At 34.0% G+C, this 23,720-nt stretch overlaps 1 protein-coding gene across 12 annotated transcripts in view; it reads left to right on the plus strand.

Annotated features, from left to right (window-relative positions):
- The window catches only part of EPHA5 (EPH receptor A5), a 326,925-nt gene that overhangs the window by 56,162 nt on the left and 247,043 nt on the right, over positions 1–23,720 (plus strand). For all 12 annotated transcript variants that reach the window (XR_011502213.1, XR_011502214.1, XM_044766079.2 and 9 more), the window contains exon 3: positions 18,152–18,815. Coding sequence is in view for 10 of the 12 variants with exons in the window: in XM_044766079.2 (XP_044622014.1) it covers positions 18,152–18,815 (664 nt within the window). In the remaining 2 variants the exon portion in view is untranslated. The remainder of the gene's footprint in view (positions 1–18,151; positions 18,816–23,720) is intronic.

Here is a 23,720-nt window from a genome sequence, read left to right on the forward strand (position 1 = left end):
TCTGAGAACTTAATGGACTGTAGCCTTTCTTTTGAACTCGGAGTACTGCTGGTAATGTTCATGCTCAATGCACCATCCTTTTGCATTCCCAAATCTCTAACATGCTCAAAAACACATCCCCATGGAGACAAACGGATACACAGACAAACCCAACTTAGTATTAGATACAGGCAAATGCCCAGAAGATGCCCAGGATTAACTATGTCAACATGCTAGAAGCCCTAATAAAAACATTAGATGCTAGATTCCTATGGAAGAGTTTTCTGGTAATAACCCAATATTTTAACTCATATTCTCATCCCTGGGCACTTGACTTTATTTTTGGTACCGGATCTCAATTTTTCTCCTAGATTATGATTTCTGAACCCTTCTCACTTTGTTTTTGGTGGCTTCATTCATTTTTTCAATGAAATGGCATTTATTGTAAATCTATGTTGTACTAAGTACTGTGTATGCTGTAAAGTTCTGTGTGTAGTCTAATGGAGAAAACAGGCTGTAAATGTTAATTCATAAACATATCCTCCACTTACTGTGGGCCAGTGACTACATGTGGTATTGGAGAATAAAATATGGATATCTTATCTCTACTTTAGAAAGGTTGAAAATCTAGAGTCACTATACCAGTAAGTTTCTTGGCTCTATCCCACTTCTTGCTGCAGTAGTATTTGCCACTTCTGGGTCTAGGTGTCTTCCGAATTGGTGTGTATTATAAGCCAATATGTGAAGAAGGAAGTGATTTATAAATAAGTGATGTTCTCTAATGTTTTTATCTCATCTTTTCTTATTTACCCTCAATAAACATGACTGTAGTGTTCATTATTCAAACTAGGCTATATACTACTTAAGGGGAGAATCATTTTTCCAAGACTAGTGTCTGAGGTTAGCAATTACACCCTTGCTTTTCCTAGTGAGTTCCAATATATCGTGGAGAAAATGATGACTTGATTCACAGAGATACACCCAGATATCTGATGATACACATGTAAGTATTGAAGCATGCTACTTCTTGAATTTTTATTCCTAACTTCCTGCTCTTTCTTCTGCCCCTCTCTGAGAAGGAAAGGCTATACCACTTTGTGTTTTTCCACTTTGCTCCCAAATATGGGGAAAGCATTGAGGCATTTACAAGTTTATGCAAATTCATTATCCGATTCCTCAAGTTACCTGAATTGTTTTCTGAGCATATTTCTTTAAATTTTTTTTGCAGCAGAAAATCATAATTTCTTTTCTCTTTTAGCATATACCATTAGCCAAAAAAAAAAAAAAAATCAACCAACACCCTGGTCTGCTTTCATTTCACAGTAATGTATGTATAACCATTCAAGAACTGAAATATTATTTTGACTTTGATTCTTATAAAAAACAAAGGGTTACATTGACCCATAGATAGGAGATTTTGAAGGATTGTCCATTCTATGTAACTGTCTTAAACAGCAGGTAAGGGTTAAGGAGAAGATAGATGTAAAAACTAAATAACTAAATAAAATGTAATGTATATTTCTGTAGGCAAGCTAAGGGATTGGCAGTTGTTTGCTCACAGGAAAGAAAAACTGAATGGGATTCAGGTACAAGAAGGAAGATCTCATTAATTTGATTTTTGATATATTTAAAAGAACAATGTGCATGTAGATTATAACTCGAGGGAAGGGGAACAAATTCTATTTAATGCAACTCAGCTTCTTGCTCTATACATCCAGATCTGAATCCTAGGCCTCTTCCGGACCTCATACTAAGAGGAGGGATAGTTTAGGCCATTGCATTTAGCTTTCTAGAATCTTAGCCAGAGGCAATCTCAAATAGTAAACATAGGAACTTAAATATGTTCAAAGTCCTAAAGTAAAAAAATATATATAGCTAATGGTGATAAGAGTTGTTCCTCATAAAAACTTAGTTAAGACACTTAAGAAATGGATTTGGGATGCAGGAGAAAGTATTTGGGTCAGATAGAAGAATAGGCTGTATCATGAAAGGAACGTTTGCTATATGATGTTTCCTGAGTGCAGATACTTTTGGTGAATTTCTACTTGGAGGATTTGAAAAGAAGAATCAGTTCAACAAATATGTACTGAGAACTCAAGTATTTTGCTGAAAGATCCAAAATATGAATATATATATATGTATAGTGTTCCTTCTCTCAAGGGAGTTTCTGTTTAGTTTGAGAAACAGTCACACTATAAATATCTGTAATTCAGCGTACTCTAGCCATCCACATTTATTGGACATTTTTGTAGAAACCTGGCTAGACTTTGGACTCACACAAGAGAGTTAGCATGTGTAGCAGGAGGTCAAGAGCCAGGACTCTGAAGTGATATTGCCAGAATCATAGCTCCAAAATTCATTAACTTTCCTAGTTTTCCCATCTAATTAATGATAGCTTCCTCATTGGACCATGGTGAGGCTAACCTGCGTTAAAACATGTAAATATTTAGGAAAGTTCTAGGCACATTTTAAATTCTCAATCAATTTTAAACAGTTATTATCATATATTATTAAAATTCATATTCCTGGGTCCCAGGATTCTGTAGGTCTTGGGTAGTACCCAAGAATCTGCATTTTCGTGTTATGATACAGTTGATGGTTAAACCAGTGTATGGAAACTTCTGTGTTAGGTCATCCAAATTGAGTTGAGAAATAAAAGAAAGGTGGAACTTTGCAATAGTATTATCAATTAAAAGGAAAAAAAAGAAGAGATACTAGTATGAATAGATACTTTAGAAGAAAATAAAAAAATTGAGTAGGTTTTACATATAGAAATATTAAGCTAAGGTTTTCTGGATATATATTTCTATATTTTAATGTAAGCATGACCCCATTAAGTTGAATGGGAATTCTGTGCACATAGATACTTACCTAGGAAACCCTGGCCTATATATATATATATATATATATATATATATATATATATATAAATACGTGTGTATGTATTAATGAAACTCATTCAGCACATCTCCTGCTGAATGTTTAATTCTGGCAGCTTTAAGATATTTTAGCTGAGGAGAAAAAAATGAGTTAAGGTGGTTTAAACAGAAAAAAAGTTACCTCAGTCATTATTCATTTTTCATTTAGAGACACATTTTCAAAACCAGGCTGCATAAATCAAATTCAGTAATTTAATATCAATATACAGTTTTTGTGGTTGTATATTCTTACAGTTACTGATTCTAACTTGCATAAAATTTGATATTCTGTTATTAAATAACAGGACTTCTCTTTTAATGTCTTTATTCTAACAAAAATAGTCCAGATTTTTAAAAAATGCTTAAGTATATGTATCTATGTATGTTTATCTAATATTGGTTTATGAAAGTCTGAAGAACCTTAACTTCTCAAATATAACCTGTAGTCACTGTTGAAGGCATTGTTTGCCAGTTATGTAGAAAATATTACACTGTTTATAATAGATTAATGTGTAAGGTGTTATCAACAAGCGTTCCTGTGCAAACAGCTGGCAGGTTGTCAATGTGATCGGTTTACTCTTTTATGGGCCCCTTTGTGGCAAACTTCTGTCACTAGGACAAGTACGTATTTTACTCATTTATTAGTAGTGCTCTACTTAGTTATGAATGGAATGTCTCAATATGGAAATTTATCAGAAGCATAAATGCGGACATCTGAATATAAGCGAATACTTTGTCACTGGATATAAGAAAAACAGAAGCTAGCACATGTGGTGCATATTTAGCTACTCTGAAAAATCATTGCAGAAATGAACTGTGTCAGCAATAAGGCGGTATGAACCATAAAGCAGTTACTTAGAGAAAGAAAGTGTTTATGCCTTGATTATGCTGCAAGGTGGTTAACTCTAAATTATGGCTCCAAATTCTTGTGCAAATTAACAAATTAAAAGTATACTGAGATCTTCAATTAAAGCAAGAAATTTAATTATGAATATTGAAATCTATAAAACTTTTTTCTTTGCTTTTTAAAAATTTCCAATAAGTACTTGCTTTGTTACCTTTTGGCATAATTAAATTTCTAATATTTTTCTTTTGATATGATGTACTTTTTAAAAGGGTTGTAAGTAAATACGACCAAAGAATTATTGAGATGATGCTGCTTATCAGATATATATGAAATAAGTTTTCTATTTAGCGTTGTAACTTGCCCTCTTCATTTGGGCCAAGTGACCTGGAGTGTGTGAGCTAAAGTCGTTTGGGCTCATTTTCTTCTTTGTAGGGGTAAAGGAAAGAGAATTTATGTGGCAGTGTTTGAACATTACACTTAGTCCAACTCATTAGATCTTGTTAAGATAGAAATTTCAGATAACATTATATACCTTTAATGTCCTATTTTGTGGGAAAAGAAAAAGAAATTGGTTAGAACAATCCTCAACATCATACGAAATAAATTGTGCTTTTATTTACATGAATTATTGAAGTTTTTCAATGTTATGTTTTGACCGTTTAATAAAATTTTAAAATTTTCTGAGACCTCCATGGGCTTGCCAACTGTCATGTACCACTAATAATTAAGAACAGAGATGCACAGATAAATGAAATTCACAGTGATTCAGGTAGCTCCCTTTTTCACTAGATTCAATTTTCTTCACTATAAAACGTTTCCTGGAGCTGCCAACTCTTAACACCATTTGACAGAATTGAGTTTAACCTTCTCTTTCTTTCCTTGCCATTCTTTTGGTGGGAGTTATTATTGAGAGGAAAAAGATAGTGGCCAAAGCAAAAGGTTGGCAACATTTCAGGGTTGACATGCCAAGTGTTCTTTGACTAAATTGCTTCTAGAAAAAGGAGGGAGAAATAACTCACTCAAAAGTTCTTTCTGTTTGCTTGCTATAGATCCCAGCAAACTACTGAATAAAGCAGTAAGAGTAAATCAAATGGCTCTTGGTATTTTCATTCTTTTATTCTTACGTTTATTCACTCGTTCATTCTTTCATTCTTACATACATGCACTCAATCAATGCGTATTGAATTTGTACAGTTCTCCAGACATAATTCTAAACATTGGGGTCGCACAAACAATTGACAACAGGTTTCTTTGTAATGAAATGAATCCTTTGGACCATACAGATGTGTAAACTGAAAATGTAATATAGATTAGGTACCATGAAAAATGTGTCACAGGGGAGACGTCAGAATTTAAGACATTATTATATGGTATCCCAGTAAGTACTCGCACCTAAACAATTATCAAACAACACCACAACTTAGAATTTCCCAAAATATGTTCTGTGGAATGTTCAGTAGAATGCTTTTATGTGTTATGAGCTCTCTGGCAATACAAGTGTGGAAAATAGTGTAATGTATAAAACTAAATGGGATAATTTACTGCATAGCTTTACTTTACAGATGTGTATATTATACAGATTTACTTTACACATATGCATAGATTTCTCGAAGCCTTCAGTTTTAATATCATAAAAAGAGATACACTAGGGGCTAGTCTGGTGGCACAGCAGTTAAGTTCACACATTCCACTTCGGTGGCCCAGGTTTCACTAGTTCGGGTCCCTGGTGCAGACCTATGTACGGCTTATCAAGCCATGCTAAAGCAGGCATCCCCCATATAAAATAGAGGAAGATGGGTATGGATGTTAGCTCAGGGCCAATCTTCCTCAAAAAAAAAAAGAAAGAAAGAAAGAAAGAAAGAAATACACTAGGAAGAGCTTCATAGTTGTCTAATTAAAGAACACTTGTTTTCCGTGAAATATTTAGTGGGATTTTAGTTGCGTAGAAAATACTTTGACTGATATTACTTTAATAATTAGCTCAGCTTTAATTCAAAGTTAAAGAGAAACAAAAGTAAAGTACAGAGTGGAATTTTTGGAATAAAATATATGGCTGTTTCGTAGGAAGACTACCAGAGAGTGGCTTCCTTTACTCCATTCATTAGTTTACCTAGAAATGACTGTTTTCCCATAAATTCTTTGTCTTAGTTTGGGAGGCATCATGGTGTGGGGAATTAAAACATGAGCTTTGAAGTAAGATACATCTGAATTCCAATTTTTGTAGATGCTGTTCATTAATTGTGTAACAATTTCTCCTGCTCTTTCATCCCTGTATCTCTCAATCCTCTCCTCTCCTTTTCTGTGTGTGTGTGTGTGTGTGTGTGTATTAATTTCTATACAAACTCATCACCTGTGTAGGTTTGTGTATCCATCACCTCTACAATACCAAACAGAGACAGCGGCGCAAGGATCTCTTATATTGCCCTCTCACCACCGCATTCAAATCTCTCCTCCTCTGCCAGCTCCCTATCCCTAACCTCTTACAATCACTACGTTCTTCTCCACTTCTAAAATTTTGTTATTTAAACATATTATATAAATGGACTTATACAGCATTTAACATTTTGAGATTGATTTTCTTACTCCAAAATTCCTTCGAGATTCATTCCAGATGTTGGTTGTAATAACAGTTTGTTTCTTTATACTGCTGAGTATGTTCCATGGTACCCTTATACGAGTTTCTTTATTCATTCTCCCATTTAAGGTCATGTGGGCTGCTTCTAGTTTCAAGGCTATTAAAAATAAAACTGCTGTGAACATACGTATATACAGGCATATGTGTGAACATTGTTTTCGTTTACCTGGGATTAATATTGAAGAAGAGAATTGTTGCCTTGCATAGTAATTGCACATTTAATTTTGTAAGAAGCTGCCTGTTTTCCAGAGTTCTGTATCATTTTACATCCCCACCAGTAATGCATGAGCAATCCAGTTTTTCCACATCCTCATCAATATTTGGTGTTGTCACTATTAAAAAAATTTTTAATCATTTCAGATAGGTGTGTAGTGATATCTCATTGTGGTTTTAATTTGAATTTCCCTGATGGCTGATGACATTCAACATCTTTTCACGTGTTTACTTGCCATCTGCATATGCTCTGCAGTGATGTGTCTGTTCATGTATTTTGGATTGTTTATTTTTTATTGGTGAGTTTTGAGTCACCTTCATTTATGAAAGTTAGCTTTACTCAAATACAGAATTCTTGGTTGACATTTTTTTATTTCGGCATTTTGGGTACATTGGGCCACTCTCTTCTGGCCTGCATTCCTTTTGCTGAGGAGTCAATTATTATATTCTGGTTCTTGTCAACTTGTTGAGTGGTTTTCCTCTTGCTACTTTAAAATTTTTTTTTAATGTCTTGGCTTTCAGCAGTGTTAGGGTAATGCGTCTAGGCATGGATGTTTCTGTGTTCATAATTGGGTCCAGTGGGCATTTTGGATTTGTACATCAAAGTTTTTCATCAAATTTGGGAAAATTTTGATATTTATTCAAATGTTGTACCTATCATTTTTTTGTCTCTTCTTCTCTTTTGGGATTCTCATTACACAATTGTTGATATGCTTTATTTTGTTTTAGAGGTCTCTGAGGCTCTGTTCATTTTTTACTCAATCTTTCTCTATGTTCTTCAGGTTGTATCTATTTCATTGATCTGTTCTCATGAAGTCAGTGTGTGTATTTTTCCTATTTATACTTTATCACCATTTGATTATATGGATGTAATAAAACATGATTTATAGTATTGTTTTATTTATTTTTAAAGTATAGCTATATATTTTACTGTTTTTAAAATTTTACATTTTATCCTCATCATTATGTATTTTTGATCTTTATATAAATGAATTAATAACTCATATAGTGATGTATATTATGAGTATAACACATTTTGTTTATTCTTATTGATGGTCATGTAAGTGGTTTCTGATGTTTGGCCGTTGCAATGCTGGAGGTATCATCTTGGCATATGTATCTCTGGTCACAGGTGAACATTTTTTTAATTTACCGTATATTGCTAAATAGCTCTCCAAATTTGGCTACTTATATGTACTGCCAGCAGTAGCATAGAAGAGTCCCTGTTTCCTATAGACTTTCTAAAACTTGATTCCGTATCTGCCTACCTTTCTCCTAATAAGCACACGTTTAAATGTACGAAGAATTAGCCTATATTCAGTGTAACCAGCCGAAAGTGGAATGGGAAAATATTGTCAAAGACCTTGAGATGTCCAGGAGCCCACTGAGCCATCTTTTCTAAAGAACTGTTAGTTATATAACAGATAAACTAGCAGCTGTATAGCAAACAGAACAATAAATGAAAATCAGGGACAATTACCTCCTGTAATTATGGGTGTATCCTTTATCATATCAAGAGTCCTGTTTGCTCATTTACAAATAGATACGGAAGTACCAAATAATTTCAAAGATTCATTAGGGTAAAATATTTTATGTTTCTGTGCCATAACTACACTTACGTCTTATCTGCATTTGCTCTATCTATGTTTTCTATTACCAGAATATATTGGTGAAAGGGATTGTGTTGATATGCAAAGAAAAAAGCAGTTAACAACTTGTCTTAATTTTAAGATTAACCTCTATAATAAAACTCTTATATGTAAAAAAAAAATTTAAGATTAAAATCACACTACAAAATTGATTTCACTTTTACCACTTGTGATTACTAACCAAAGGAAAAGGCCTCAAAATGATTATGGGACAATATAAGAAGATAAGGAAAAAATATAGCCAGAAAATTCAAGTAGCAAGAAGAAATGTGAGATTTCTCTTCCCTACTGTTGCAATTCCACTAATGCTGTAAAGATTTTATGTTTGCCTAGAATTCTTAGTGTTCTTATAAAATCTATTTTCACAGTAATTCTCAAATAAAAAATTTAATAAAATATTTAGATTGAGTCCATAGACAAGAAATTCCTATAGGTGTTAGTCAATCACTACCTTCAGATAGGGTGTCTCATTGTGAAATTCTACAGTCTAAGGTAGGTCAAAATTAAATTTGCATGAAACTAACTATCAAAAACATTAAAATAAACACTGAAAATTGGCAATTGTCATTTTAGAGCTATCACTAAACAATTTAAACTTCTATATTAAGTTTTTGGTAAGAAATGAGTAGTACTTTTATTCCAAGAGCTATTTTTTGTTGTGCTCAGCTTTTTGTCCAGACAAGGCTCAACAAATGCAGGAAGAGGAATTTGCAATGGACCCTTGGCTGTTCCTTCTTTTGTTTCCATCCCAAACAAGAGAAACACTGGGGTTCTGAAAAAATAAAGCTATTCCCTGTGGAGGTTCCAGCTCCTTGTTGGACACACACTACCTGTATATGGCCTCTATTTCTACAGAATTTCATTACTGCAGCTGTGGCAAGTGGATTCAGTGGACCTTAGACTATATTTTGGCAGTATAGTCACTTAAACTTGAATAGGCTCAAAGCCCTAATATGGCTGTTTCCCAACAGAAAGTGAGGTGTAAATTCGTGTTGAATAGCCACTGATTACAAGAACATGATTAATGTGAGATATGGAATTCATTTATGAGTGCCGTTGTCAAGGCCTACACCAGACATGTAATACTATCTATTGGAAAATGAGGGCAGAAGAAAGACCAGAGAGCACAGACAACATTGTATTTTCTGGTAAATATTATAGGCTGGATAAATAATCCAGAGTCGCAAACGGGTTACTGAAATGCTTTTCTTTTTTTTTTTTGCCAGAATAGCAAGGGTATAATTGTTTCTATTTTGCTTCAAACATTAAGTGTGCCAGAGGTTAATCTACCTTATTTTCATTAAATTGAATCCCAAGTGAAATACTTTTTTTCTCATTTACTGAAACTTTCATATTGCCTTGAAAAGAAAGCTTCCCCACAGAATTCATATCAATCTATAATGGGACAGTATTTATATTAAAGAGAGTACTAATGTCACAGTGAACTTTTAAGTGTTATTGATAACATGTACATTTACATAACACCGGGAGGGCCATCTCTTAAAATCTCTCAACGACTGTCATGAAGGAATTCTTCGCAGTGTGTGTGTGTGTCTGTGTGTGTCTTTGTGTTTCCTCTGTGAAATCCTGAAACAGGAGAAACATATGACTTCTTAGATCTTAAAATCTCCATGGTAAATATGTACCCCTGCTTAAGCAAGTATATATTTGAGATCACAGTCATCTCTTTAGGAAGATATAAACTCACAGGCTATGTAAACTTTTGTAATAGGAGACAAAATATTATTTATGTTGCCACAGTTTTATTTATTATCAGATGTTGTCCTGATCATCTCTTGGTAGAATGTGATAGAAAAATGTACAGTGGTAGGCTACTATAGCTTAAGTTGGAGGTGTCCCAATATATAGTGTAACTATAATGGAATTAAACTAGATCAGTGGTTTATAATTCTATTTGTTTTTAGCTGCTCCTTTTAAAATTCTAACTCATGGTGCAAAATCACTGACAAACTAAATAACATATACCATATTTAATGGGACTGCTTTTTGATAAAACACTAAGGAGATCTTTTAAGATTTTAATTCAGTTTATTAATTTGTTAATTTCAGGCATACCTACCTGCTTAATGCATTCCACCTTTTAAAATTATTATTAACCAGTTGATAAGTTTGAGTTTGTTTTCCTAAGTAAATTTTTCCAGGAAAAAAGCCAGATTTTAAAACTGGAAGTATTCATGACATACTTTATCATTTTATATAATGTGAAGCTATTTAATATATAGCTTCTTAAAAGTGGAATAACAACAAATATATGAGCAATCATATCTGTACATTTTCTTTTTTGTTTTTAGATAATGTTCATCATAGTATCTTACTAAGAAACACTGTTTTTCTTAAATCATAAATTTCTCTAATTGTGCATAATTTATGTGATATGTTGCTTTTGATTTTTCCAATCTCCAATTCATTTCTTCTGCACTTGGATAATTTTTTTAAAAGAATAAATGAAGAAATAATCCATATTTTTTCTTTTCCTTCTTATAATCACTGACTACAGCATTAAAGAGAAAAAATATGAATTATTTTTCCAGGGGAAAAAACATCTCCTCTTTGCCATTCATATTTAGTGTTGTATAAAGATGCTCAATTGTCTGTGGATTTCCCTGTGAAAATATTCATATAAACTTGAAAGTTGTAATCTCTGTCTTTCTCAAGTGATTTTGTTTCATGAATTGAATTTGTGCCCATAAATATTTGTAACTATTCCACGGGCAATAAAGTAATTGACTTCAGCTTTATTTCATACACAGAAAATTAATTGAGTCATTTCTAGCAAAATTGCTACATCATACTCATGAATTTTAAAGATGTTTTAAATAACTCAAACTCCTATTTGATGGAATCTTTGTTTCCACTAACATATTATTGAGGAAACGTAACAAGATTGTTGATTCAAATGATTTTTACTGAAAGTTGATACATTATGTCATATTTATTTTACTAAAGAAGCATAACAGAGCAGTTGAATTTCTGAAAAAGAAACTCTATACTACATATTTTATTCTTTTTAAACCATTTTTGTTCCTGTGATTGTGCATAAAAACCGACATACTTCTGTTGCTCAATCAACTGTATGTAGTCTTGATCCAAAAGTCAGGAAACTAATCAAGGAGGAATGGGTGCTATAATTCTACAACAAAAGGCCAAGAATTTTATCTTTTGAAAACATAAATACCCCTAGCTCATTAGGGCATGAAAAATTTTCTCTTTTGTTGGTTAAAATGATCTCATGTGCCACTACATTTTATGTTATAATTTTAACGCTTCAAAAGGAGAAAATTTTAATTAATATCAGAGAGTTCCAATCAGAGACATTGATTTTGCACTAGTTAGTGCATTAGTTGCTCTGGGCCTCAGTTTACTCCTCTGCAAAATGATGTGGTTGTGTTCTATACGATTATGTCATGCACATAGTATGTAATGAGAAAATTAATTTTTTCAAGTGTGAGTTACCCAGCTGTAGCTCTAAACTATTTTTCTTGTACTGTATTAGCTTTGAGGTTCCCACACATTCTAGGATCACCTTTTAATTACAAAAATGTATTTCAAAGCAATTATAACCCAAGATGAACTTTGCTTTTCTATTTGATTCTCATAATTTAAGCATTAGGGCAGTCACTGGACAGGGAGGGGAACTAGGTCTCATATTTGTACCCAACGTGCACTGGGCTTAATAATATAGTATTTCTTCCTAATGAAGAATGGCTTCTGGTTGACAGTAACACATAAAAGTTAGTAATAACAAACAGAAAAAAGTCTGTCCAAACAATAGTAAGATTCCTCACTGTTTCTGCCATTAGTCAAGTTTCTAAGTCACTCACTGTTGAAGGATTTTCTGGCCCAGTTTCTCTCAGAGGAAACGTCCTGGATTGAATGTATTAGGAAACAGCAGATTTCTGCACACATGCACGGACATATGAGCTCCATTGGATATCCAACAGGGAGGAAAAGCATAATGATTTTCTGTAAGCATAGTAAGTCTTATAAAATGTTATGAGGAAGAATATTAGTAATCATTTATCATACACCTGGGGAAAACAAGAAAATAGGAATTCGTTTAGGTCCTTACTTGAGTATATATTACCTAATTTTAATCTGTATAGAAAATTGAAAGAAAAAATATAAAATAATGAAACTGAAAATCTGATATTAAAAATGTAAATTACTATAATAAACTAGACACTAATAAAAAAACAAAAGATCTTTGCTCTGTTTGAAGTTTCTGATTTTTTATATTGTACTTCATCTGATTTTTGCAATAGCAGGAAGCTTCCAGAAATTCTATACTTTACATAAACATATTACGAGATAGCAAAAGGAATGTGCTGCACACTGGTTAAATGGGTAAAGTGCCTGACTTTCAAATTTGAGCAGATAGTCAAACAATTTCCCAGACATTTCATAAGATCATGAAGAGGTACCGCTCTTTTAAAAAAAACTGTTAATTAGAGCCAGCCCTGATGGCCTGCTGGTTAAAGTTCAGTGCTCTCATTGCTTCGGTGGCCCAGTTTCTTTTCCTGGTCACGGAATGACACCACCCATCTGTCAGTTGCCGTGCTGTAGAGGCAGCTCACAATGAAGAACTAGAAGGATTTACAACTAGGATATACAACCATGCACTGGAGCTTTGGGCAGGGAAAAAAAAAAAGAGTAAGATTGGCAACAGATGTTAGGGTGAATCGTTCCCTGCAAACAAAACAGTTAATCAGTAATTTGAGATCAGGATGTCTTCAGTGAAGTTAGCAACTATACTACACATGCACACTGAAAATCATAATAAATGACATCTAAAAATAGTTTGAATAAAATTGGAAGCCTACAGTTTGTTTCTTTTTGGAACATTTCAAAAGATGATATAGGGGCCTGTCCCATGTGTAGTGGTTAAGTTCTGCACACTCTGCTTTGGCAGCCTGTGTTCTGAGTTTGGATCCCAAGCATGGACCTACACTACTCATTAGCCATGCTGTTGTGGCGACCCACATATAGAGTGAAGGGAAATTGGCATGGATGTTAGCTCAGAGCTAATCTTCCTCAAGCCAAAAAAGAAAAAGAGGAAGATTGGCGACAGATGTTAGATCAGGCCTAATCTTTCTCAGAAAAGAAAAAAAGCATTCTATGCAAAATACTGTGATGTTAAAGGGTAATGAGCGGTTAGCTCTATATTCAAGGAAGTGTGTAAGCGGTAAACAAGGTCTTGTTACAAACTTATGGTTTGGGCATGTCAGATTTCTAGCTATGTTTTTACATCACTCTGCAAAAGAAAATCACTACGATAGTCCTAATATCTTTGACTGAAATATGAAATAAGGTATAATGCCACTAAGTGATATGCTATATCCTGGGCTTTTATTCTGTACAGTATGGTGAAGAAGGTTAGTGACTGAAAATGAAAAACTAAATATTTTGAAACATGTCATGCTCAAAAGTTATCTATGTAAACTAAGCTGTAGGTTATAATTGGAAAAATTTAATGCCAATGAAAAATAGTTCTACAGGCTAATATGCAAAACTAAACAAAATAATCGTATGAATTACTGGAATAAGAAAATGTCTTGAAATAAATGCTTAGAGCTTTTTACTGAAGCCTAATTTTCCAAAAATACGAATTTATGAATTCCTTCTTATTTGAATTTATAAAATGCAGACAACTTACAGGGAATGAGATTTATTTTTGTTCAAATGAAAACAATAGACAAATCATACAATCATTTATTTACCATCTTTGAATTATTTCAGATTATTGGATCTCTGGACTAAGGAGGGATGTGTATATGTTTGATATTAATTCATTCATTGTAAGATATCAAGTGCCCACTCTATGTCCTGTGGTGTCAGACTCTGAGATACAGTAGAGAATAAGAGACTCATGTCTCTTCCTTCACATCTGTATTTCAGAGTATTAAGATATATAGAAGAAAGAAGGAAGGAAGGAAAGAAAGGAAAATAGAAGGGAGGAAAGGAAGGAAAAAAGGAAAAATTGTTTATGGTTACGTTATGTCTGAAAACAATGTGAATCTAGTTTCAACAGAGTGGAGCAGCAATCAATGCAGTGAATCAAGAAGTCCCACACACACATCAAGGACAGAGATGTGCTGAAAGAGGACAGGTGGACACAGGCAGAGAGGGTGATCAGATGGTCAGAGTGGTCCTCTGTGAGTTTGAGAAGATCTTTTCTTTTGTCTCGTCTTCAATTTCCTCATTTCTAAAATGAACAGTAGGATCAGATCTTTTAAGTCCCCTTCTGATGTTTTATATTGGACATTAGACGACTGGGATAGAGCATTTCAGTTCTCCCTCTAAATTATGTAGCCAGCGTGCCAGTAGTTGGGTCTCCGTTTATATATCTAGATATTGTAAAAGCTGGGACTAAAACCGGGGCTTCAAACTGATAATCCTTCCTCCGTACAAGATAAATCAAGTATTTCCATTCAGGCTTCTACTACAAGGTTTCTAACTACTGTACTTTAACCTCAATAAGTTAGTCTCTCTGTAGAAACAAGATACATAGGAACACAATAATGAAAACAGAACTAGACAGTAGGTAAACTCTGCTACCATGAAAGGTCAAGATCAACTCTGTTCGCAGGATGATACCTACTGTGTATTTTGGGTCATAATGTAAGGGAGGTTCTAACTGCGCTGCATGTCATGATATGATATTTTTAAGTTCTGAAGGCAAAAGAAGTGATCTATAGGATAGGAGACTGGAATGAGTGCTATGCCAACAAGGTAAGAGACAATGGGAGCTGGAGGCAGGAAACTGAATAGGGCCATGGGCAAGCAGGCAGGGAGAAAATAATTCTTAATGGCTTGGGAAGGGAAAGTTGGTAACACCATGATGCACATACGGATATGAAAATCCATCAGTTTTCTTTTTCACTGCTCTGATGAACGTGGCTGACTTGTGATGCCCGGCCAGGTGTGGGATTAGAATGCAGCCGACTTGGAGTCTTCAGTGCCCAGCAGGAAAAGGAGCAAGCCCAACCATCCGGGAAAGAAATAAAGCCAACCCAAGCTGACTGTGTAAAACCAGTTCTTTAATCTTAAAGCAAAGGAATAGGAATAAGGAGGAAAGAAACACAGAGAACAGCATGAGCTTGGAGGGTGGGCCTTGAGAAGTTGCTAGACCTGAAGGACAGAGCTACAGTCACCATATTGTGTTCAGTGACCACACTTCCAAATGCCCAGTCATACTGTTTATAGTAATCAAAAGATCTTCAGATACTTTTATTAAACCACGGGATCACAGGAAATCCAACCAAATTGAACCGAAAATACTGTGTTTTCTATCTGCACCCTTCATTGAATTGCTGTAATCTCCTTGGCATGACATGACATTTGCAAAAATATCTAGGAATATACCTGCCACATTCTTAAGTTCTTGATGAGTGTTATTTCTCTTCAATACCTGGTTTCTTCTTCATAGGTACGATTTTTGCTGAGGACAGCAAGATGTCCACTTTGTATTAAAAGGAAAGAAAACTTGGAAGAATTTGTGGTTTTATTTCAACTAGCCAATCTAAAATAAATGAAATATTTTGTTTGGTTCTTAGTATATTTGTCTAGATAGGAGCGGATATTTTGGGGAAATATGTGTATATTACCTATTTGATTATCTGAATGGCTTATGGCCATAATTATTTAAATTAAAGTCTTTCTCCTCATTCCTCAGAAATAGAAAATGTGAGCCTTCATTTATATTTTGGACATTTGAAAAGAAAAATAAATAAAATCCCACCATGGTATATTTCTAACATCAAAGAAAATTACAGTTTTTCTCTTCTTAATTGAGAATATTCAGAGAAGTAAGATGCTTATGCACATACTTTGAAATTATCACCTGAAGCAGTAACTATTAAGCTGTCTTGTCAAGTGCTGCTTGGCTTGCATTTTTAGTAATATTTGTGGTACCTTGGACTCTGTATAGACAAAGACTGTGAAATGCTTCTCTTATAATCTGGAAGATGCTACTATTTCATTTCTCTTTACTTGTCCAATTCCTTTTACTTGCTTGCAGGGTTCTGTTAAAACACATGCTGCAGAAATAAGTCTTCTATAAATGATTTAAGGCCAAGGACTTGAAATCCATTTGTGTTTTGTGTTGGAAGACTATTATAAAGTAAAAGAAATCTGAAATACGTAGTGTAGCATTTTGATTTTCTTTTTTCAGAGAAGAGTTTTATGATGCCAATTTTCATTTTACTCATTCAAGGAATATATATTTAATTAATTTTATAACACTAAGTTGATAATTTTTATTGTTTTCATTTAGTTATTTGAAGTGCTCTTTTGCATGTAATATTAATCGTGACATTCAATAGCCATTTATAACAAAGTTATTGATACCTGGATCACTTCAGGAAGAAAATGTAAGTGGTTTAATGACAGAGTGCTGAAATAGATAGCTGGTTTAGAAAACCAGAGACTAAGTAGAATTTATATACATTTTGAGAGAGAACAAAAGTGAGATTAAATGAGAGAACTAAGGCTTCACATAACACCATAGTGTGAAAGTTGTTAGGCAAGATAAAATCTTGATGTCTCTCTCTTGTGAATTTAAGAGGCTCAGCGGTTTTCCTTCATTAGTACCTTTTACTTAGTCCGTCTGATGGCAGCTAGAGAGGAGCCATCTAAGACATACAATTTATGTGCATCTCTTGTGACTCCACATTTTTCACATTTTTGTCAGCTGAACACACTCAAGAAATAAAGCTCTATTTAATTTCATGTCTAAAGAAATGATGTTCTATGAAGTTTATGATCTATAATGCCTAGTGTCTGAAATCATATTCTGGATTTATTGAAAGTCAGGATGATTTCCTTGCTTTGTGTGTTTCAGGGCCATTTTTAAAGATTTAAAACAAAGTTAGATATAGTTTTGTACACATAGATTTTATATAGGTTTATTTCTTAAGTTATAGGAACATCTTTATGATGAATAAAAATTTGGTTCTGTACTGTTCAGAAAGTGATTATAGTTCTTAAAACTGTAGTATTTTAATAGATCAAATATTATTTTGGAATCTATATAAATGATACTTAATTTTTTCTATACCCTGTATATATTCAGAACTCTTAAGGTCATTATGTATAAAATAATGCATTGGTAAGAAAGAAGTAATGCATTTTCAGGATATAACAAGAGTCGGTTAGTATTTGAAATGACAAGGCTGTCCATATTACTAATCTATAATTTTTATCTCTATTTTACACCTGTCTCTAGGTTTATAATTTTACATAAATCTGTGAATAAACATTTAGTTATCCAGTTTGTAAAAGAGTCCTAAACAGATTGGTTCAATAAAACAAGCATTTATTATTAATTTTAAACTAATGAATTTTCTTTCAAGTTTTATTACATTGATGTATTATTTGTAACATGCCGGAATTAAATAAATGTGGCTTCACATGTTACATTTTTCTATTTTCCTTTCCACATTTACTGCTTTTTTTTCCTGTTGTTGTCTTTAAAAAAAATCGTACTTCCTTTTTTCTCTTAAACTTTATCTACTCTGTTAGTTTATATATTTAACTTTTGTCCACACATACATACAAATATTCTTTCCTTTCACTGTTCTTTCTTGTTAATTTCATCCATGTTCAATTTTGTTTTATTTTTACTTTGAAAAACATTCTTTTTTCTGGGGAATATCGTTCGTATGTGTTTACCTTTGTGTTGTGTTGCAGACAACGAATAATGTTATTAATTTATTTAATTTAAAAAGGGAAATATATATATTTTTTAATTGTTGCTATATAGCTCCTTCTCCCAATGGTATACATTGAGGCTAAAGAAATTTCCACAGCTGAATTAGTTACCTTTGACTATTTTTACCGGTTACTTTCTAATTTTTTGGAAATTTTTGTCTTTCTATTTTATATTACACAGTGGGAAGAGATTGGTGAAGTTGATGAAAATTATGCCCCTATCCACACATACCAAGTATGCAAAGTTATGGAACAGAATCAGAATAACTGGCTTTTGACCAGTTGGATCTCCAATGAAGGTGCTTCCAGAATCTTCATAGAACTCAAGTTTACTCTGCGGGACTGTAACAGCCTTCCTGGAGGCCTGGGGACCTGTAAGGAGACTTTTAACATGTATTACTTTGAATCAGATGATGAGAATGGGAGAAACATCAAGGAAAACCAGTACATCAAAATTGATACCATTGCTGCCGATGAAAGTTTTACAGAACTTGATCTTGGTGACCGCGTCATGAAACTGAATACGGAGGTCAGAGATGTGGGACCTCTAAGCAAAAAGGGATTTTATCTTGCTTTTCAAGATGTGGGTGCTTGCATTGCTCTGGTTTCTGTGCGCGTGTACTATAAAAAATGCCCTTCTGTGGTACGACACTTGGCTGTCTTCCCTGACACTATCACTGGAGCCGATTCTTCGCAGTTGCTGGAAGTGTCGGGCTCCTGTGTCAATCATTCTGTGACAGATGAACCACCCAAAATGCACTGCAGCGCTGAAGGGGAGTGGCTGGTGCCCATCGGGAAATGCATGTGCAAGGCAGGATATGAAGAGAAAAATGGCACCTGTCAAGGTAAGGGTTTGCCTGTGGATCTGCAGGGCCTGTCTCCTTCTGTTGGGTCATGTATATGTATTTCTTCCAAAGATGAGGAGCACATGACCTTTTACTTTGCTAATTTATGGAGATTATTTCTCTTCACCTGTGATTTCTCTCTTCTCAGAATTTTAAAATTTCTGGCAATGATGAAAGATTTAATGTAATATTTTATTGGATATACATAATTAATACTCAGAGACCGTCTAACTTGCGGTGTAATATTTCATATTCATTTTGCTTTCAGAAGTTTTATTTTTGAACAACTCAAACCAAAGGATTATTTCTTCGTCTGTAACTTTCTCTGTGTGATTATTGTCTGCTACCCTATTGCTGTTTTCTTTCCATGAAGAGAAAATAGTACTCTTTATTTGCTGTATAAAATTCAAATGCAAATCTTAGATGAGACTTGTTTTCTAGGCTTTTAACTGCTTTTAAAAATTCTTCAGTAATAAGTTCAGCCATATGAACTCCATAGGAAAATATCTGTAAGCTGTCCTGACTTAGTTTACTGTGTTGTTTACATATAATTGCTGTTACATTCTTGGTTTTAAAAATTTACAGGTCAGGGGCTGGCCTGGTGGCCCAGTGGTTAAGAGCACATGTTCTGCTCCGTGGCCCAGGGTTCGCCGGTTCAGATCCCGGGTGCGGACATGGCACCACTTGGCAAGCCATGCTGTGGTAGGCGTCCCACATATAAAGTAGAAGAAGATGGTCACAAATGTTAGCTCAGGGCCAGTCTTCCTCAGCAAAAAGAGGAGGATTGGTAGCAGTTAGTTCAGGGCTAATCTTCCTCAAAAAAAAAAAAAAACATTTACAGGTCAATTTTAAATGCATAATAAGTAGTGCCAACAAAATAACCATTTGGAGATAGAGCCAATGCAAAAAGGTCATTTCAAAGCAATTTTCACTTGGAGATTTTTTTCTGTTTTAATTTTTCTTTTAAATTGAAACTTGATCATGCATGCTTCCCTCTTTATTTGAAAATACCCTCATTTTGCCCATAATATGGTGAGCTGTCCTTTTAAACTTGGATATTTATCAATGGCTTTTTGAAACAGCATAGTACTTTATGTCAAAGTGAAGAACAGCTTATGAGGACAAAACATATTTTCCTTAAGAAAAAAATCACTCGTCCTTATGAACCTGAACTGGTTTTCACCATGGTGTGCGCAGGCTAAATAGGTAATGAGAGTTAATGTGTATTAACTGAGGAGGAAACCAAATACTGAGAAGTCCCCTAATCACACCTCGAAGCTTCAGGTGCATTTTTTTTTTCTAAATCCACTATATAATATGAATCGAACTTGCTCAAGTTTGTCCAGGTCTGACTGTAGGTTGGTTATAGAGCCAGGCAAACAAAACTAGGGAAATTACCTGTAAATCGTACTGACTTGGCTTAATTATTTCTTGGTAGAAACATACTGCATTGTATATAAATGTCCTTTTTCAGCATCAGCCCATATTTTGTATCTCTACCAGATCATCTACAGTTAAGTGTATGGTTGCTTTTACATGCAAGCTACAACTCCTTATACTTATATATATATATATATATATATATATATATGAACATACACACATACATATGTACACATATGTATGTATATAAAGTTTTATTAAATCAAAATTATATTTCAGGAGCGATTTTAACTTTGTCAGGGAAATGAATCATATTTTATTCATTATTGGATTTAAAGGAAAGCTCTAGCTGACATTGTCTCAACTGTTTTATTCCGGGCAGTCTTCTTGGTGTAAGGTGAGGATACATTAAGTGTAGCATCAGAAGCAGGCGTTAAATGCAATCTATTGCATACATTTCATTCTTTTTCCTAAACTATTTATGATATAATTCTTGTTATTTCTAAAAATTTGTTTACTAGTTTTCTAAATCAACATGCTCTATTCGATTTTTGTATATGGTTTTAGGGAATACGTGGTCACTTTAGTTCAGAACACAGTGACGTTTGTCTTCATCCAGATGGACAGAGGATATAAAAAACCCTCTGCATATTTAGAAGATAATTTTTGATTGTTGCTGGAATTAAAACATTCTGCAGGTGCTTATCATGAAAAGATCTTGGGGAAGTAGTGTTCTGACAGAATGTTTCTTAGTGCAGGCATTTAATGTGTATCTTTCTCTTCTCATACTCAATTATTGATAAGTAGAGACATAACTGAGGGATAGTGGGATGAAGTGGAAAGGCTAAATTGTAGAAAACTTCACTGAACTGGACTCTGTCATAATTAATGTGTTTATTAGTCCACCTGGTAGTAGGAACAAAGGCTATGGTATCACGAAGGCTGTGGACTACATATCCCAGAGGGCGTTCTACACAACGTAGTTTGTATGAATAAAGCCTCTTGGCGTTTTCCAATGTACAAATGGTATGTGGCCACTCTACGAGGAATTTCAAATGATTATTCTATAAATAACGTCTCATTTAATGAATAAGTATACGTTGAAGTTTTGTTTTGGAGAATTAAGGCATCATAGATAATCTCGAGGCATTTATATCGAGGCATGTACATATTATGTATATGTGAATGTAAATGTGTGTGTGTGTGTGTGTGAGAGAGAAATTCCACCATAACTCCAAATCTAACTCATTATATGATCTTAACATGCTATCCCCAAAGCTTTAACTGGAGATCTTGATGTTTTGGAACTATTCTTGATAGGCCAGAAATTAGGAATCATTCTTGACATCTCCTTCTGACTCACTACCTCGTTCCACTCCATCACAAAATATTTATAGACATTATCAACCAAATCTCTCCTAAAATCATTCACTTTGCTGTATTTCCTTTTTCCTCCAATCTTTAAGCATATCTTGTTGAAACCTTATTTTCAAATACAATAAATGACTTTATATATAATTTTGACTTTTGAGCTGTATAAATATGTCACCTCTACAAAAATGCAAATCTGCTTGTTTCACACACTCATCCTCATCTGTCCCGCCTACTCCCAACACACACACTTTAAACACTTCAATGGTTTCCTTTAAGATAAAGTTTTTGTAGTAGCTTAAGTTCCTGCATGGTTTTGCCCCTATTTTCTCTCCAGACACATCTTACACTCTGCTTCTTGCCCTTCCCTAGGCACCAGCCACACTTACCTTCTTTCAGTTTCTCATATATCTCATACATCTCCTAGGAGATATATATATACATCCTATGTCTTTCCTTCAGAAAACCATTTAGAGTTAAGATTTTGCATATATTTGTTAATTTATTACTTGATAATGACCCTCCCTATCCCTGTTAGACTACATACTCCCTGATGGCAGGGATAGAGTATGTAATCTTAAGGAATGAGAAAGAAATCAAAGGGCAAGAGGTAGGGAAAATGAATTCAAAAGAGGAAGTAGACTGGGCAAAGGCACAAAAGAATACTGCATTTTAAAATTATTGATTTCTTTTTCCTTCGCATTTATCTGTGGAGAGTCTCCTTGGTCACAACATTGACAAATACTTCTTTTAAATTAATCCTATTATAGTCGTAAGATTCTCTGACCAGATTTTCAAGTTCCAGGTATTAAAGCCCATGTGATTGGCTTATGATATATTAACTATTATAGAGGCCATCTTAGTGATTTTTGTGGACCTCAAAATCACATACTGAAATGTCTTTATAATATAGTCTTGTTCTATGTTTACATTTAATTACTCAGTTTCTTTGACAGTCAAAACATGTTGGGATTTAATTAAAGACTCAACTATGTTAAGAAGCTGAAGTTTGAGTAAATCTGTTGTAACGATTATCATGTGTTAATATTTACTGAGTCTGTAATAGTTGGTGACCAGGTAGTTGCTGTGGGACTGTGCTCATGTGACCTCATATACGTGCAGGGTGTGATGGAGTTGACACATGGGCTTTTAGAGACTAAACCTTCAGGAATCAGAATGTGAGGCAGCTCCTTAACATATGGGTTCAACCTAGAAGACAACCAAGAAGTGATTCTGAAGTCCCTATCCATTTAGCAATTTGTGATCTATCATCTTCATGGCCCCCATTTAACTTCTTTTAAGAGAAATTGACTACCTTTCCCATAATAATCCAATTTTAATGAGGTAATAAAATACTCTGGTTTCTATGGTATTAGCTTAAAATATAGAGTGCAATTACTTTTCTAAGGCTTACTTATATGCCTGAATTTTCTATAATAAACTGCTTTAAATATACAAATTTATTTCTTTGAAATGTTCTTTATTTTCAGAAACTAATAATGTATTAAACCCATTTATACAAGTATGTTTCCCTACTTGTTATTTATTATTATTTCTGATGAAATTCATGCTATTTTTTCTCTTAAGAGTCAGGGAATTTTTTTTGAGTACAAAATTGTTAGCAAAGACCTATGTTGGAAATTTCTGCTTTTTATTGAAGTGAATGTGTTTGACAGAAGTAATTGAGTTCACATGAATCAAAAGTTGCCTGCTGAGTTCTCTTGTGATTATGTTGCTGACTTACTCAGATGCAAGGCAAGACCACTAATCTTCATCAGTTGCTAGTGGAATGAAGTAGTAATTTGAAATTACCCCTGGATAATTATAGTTTCACTTATATCAAATGGAGGAAAGAGATTTAGATTGTGGGTCACTGCCAAAACCAGTCAGAGTGAAGAAGGTATACAGTGCATGCTAAAGTACAGGGTAAGGGGGGTTACATGCCAGGCGCCGTGGAGAAAAAGCACTTCTTAATTGTCCAACTGGGAGATGATTGCACAGCAAGGAAGATGTAGTGAAAATACTGAGCTCAAGAAAGAGCCTTGATTCAGAAACAGCACAGATTCTGTGGGGAGTAGTATGTCGATCATTCATACTTCTGGTGCATATTTATGTTTGAAACAAAATTGGCTGAAAATATAGTATATTAGG

This window comes from Equus asinus, chromosome 3 (assembly GCF_041296235.1).
Source record: "Equus asinus isolate D_3611 breed Donkey chromosome 3, EquAss-T2T_v2, whole genome shotgun sequence".
NCBI lineage: Eukaryota > Metazoa > Chordata > Mammalia > Perissodactyla > Equidae > Equus > Equus asinus.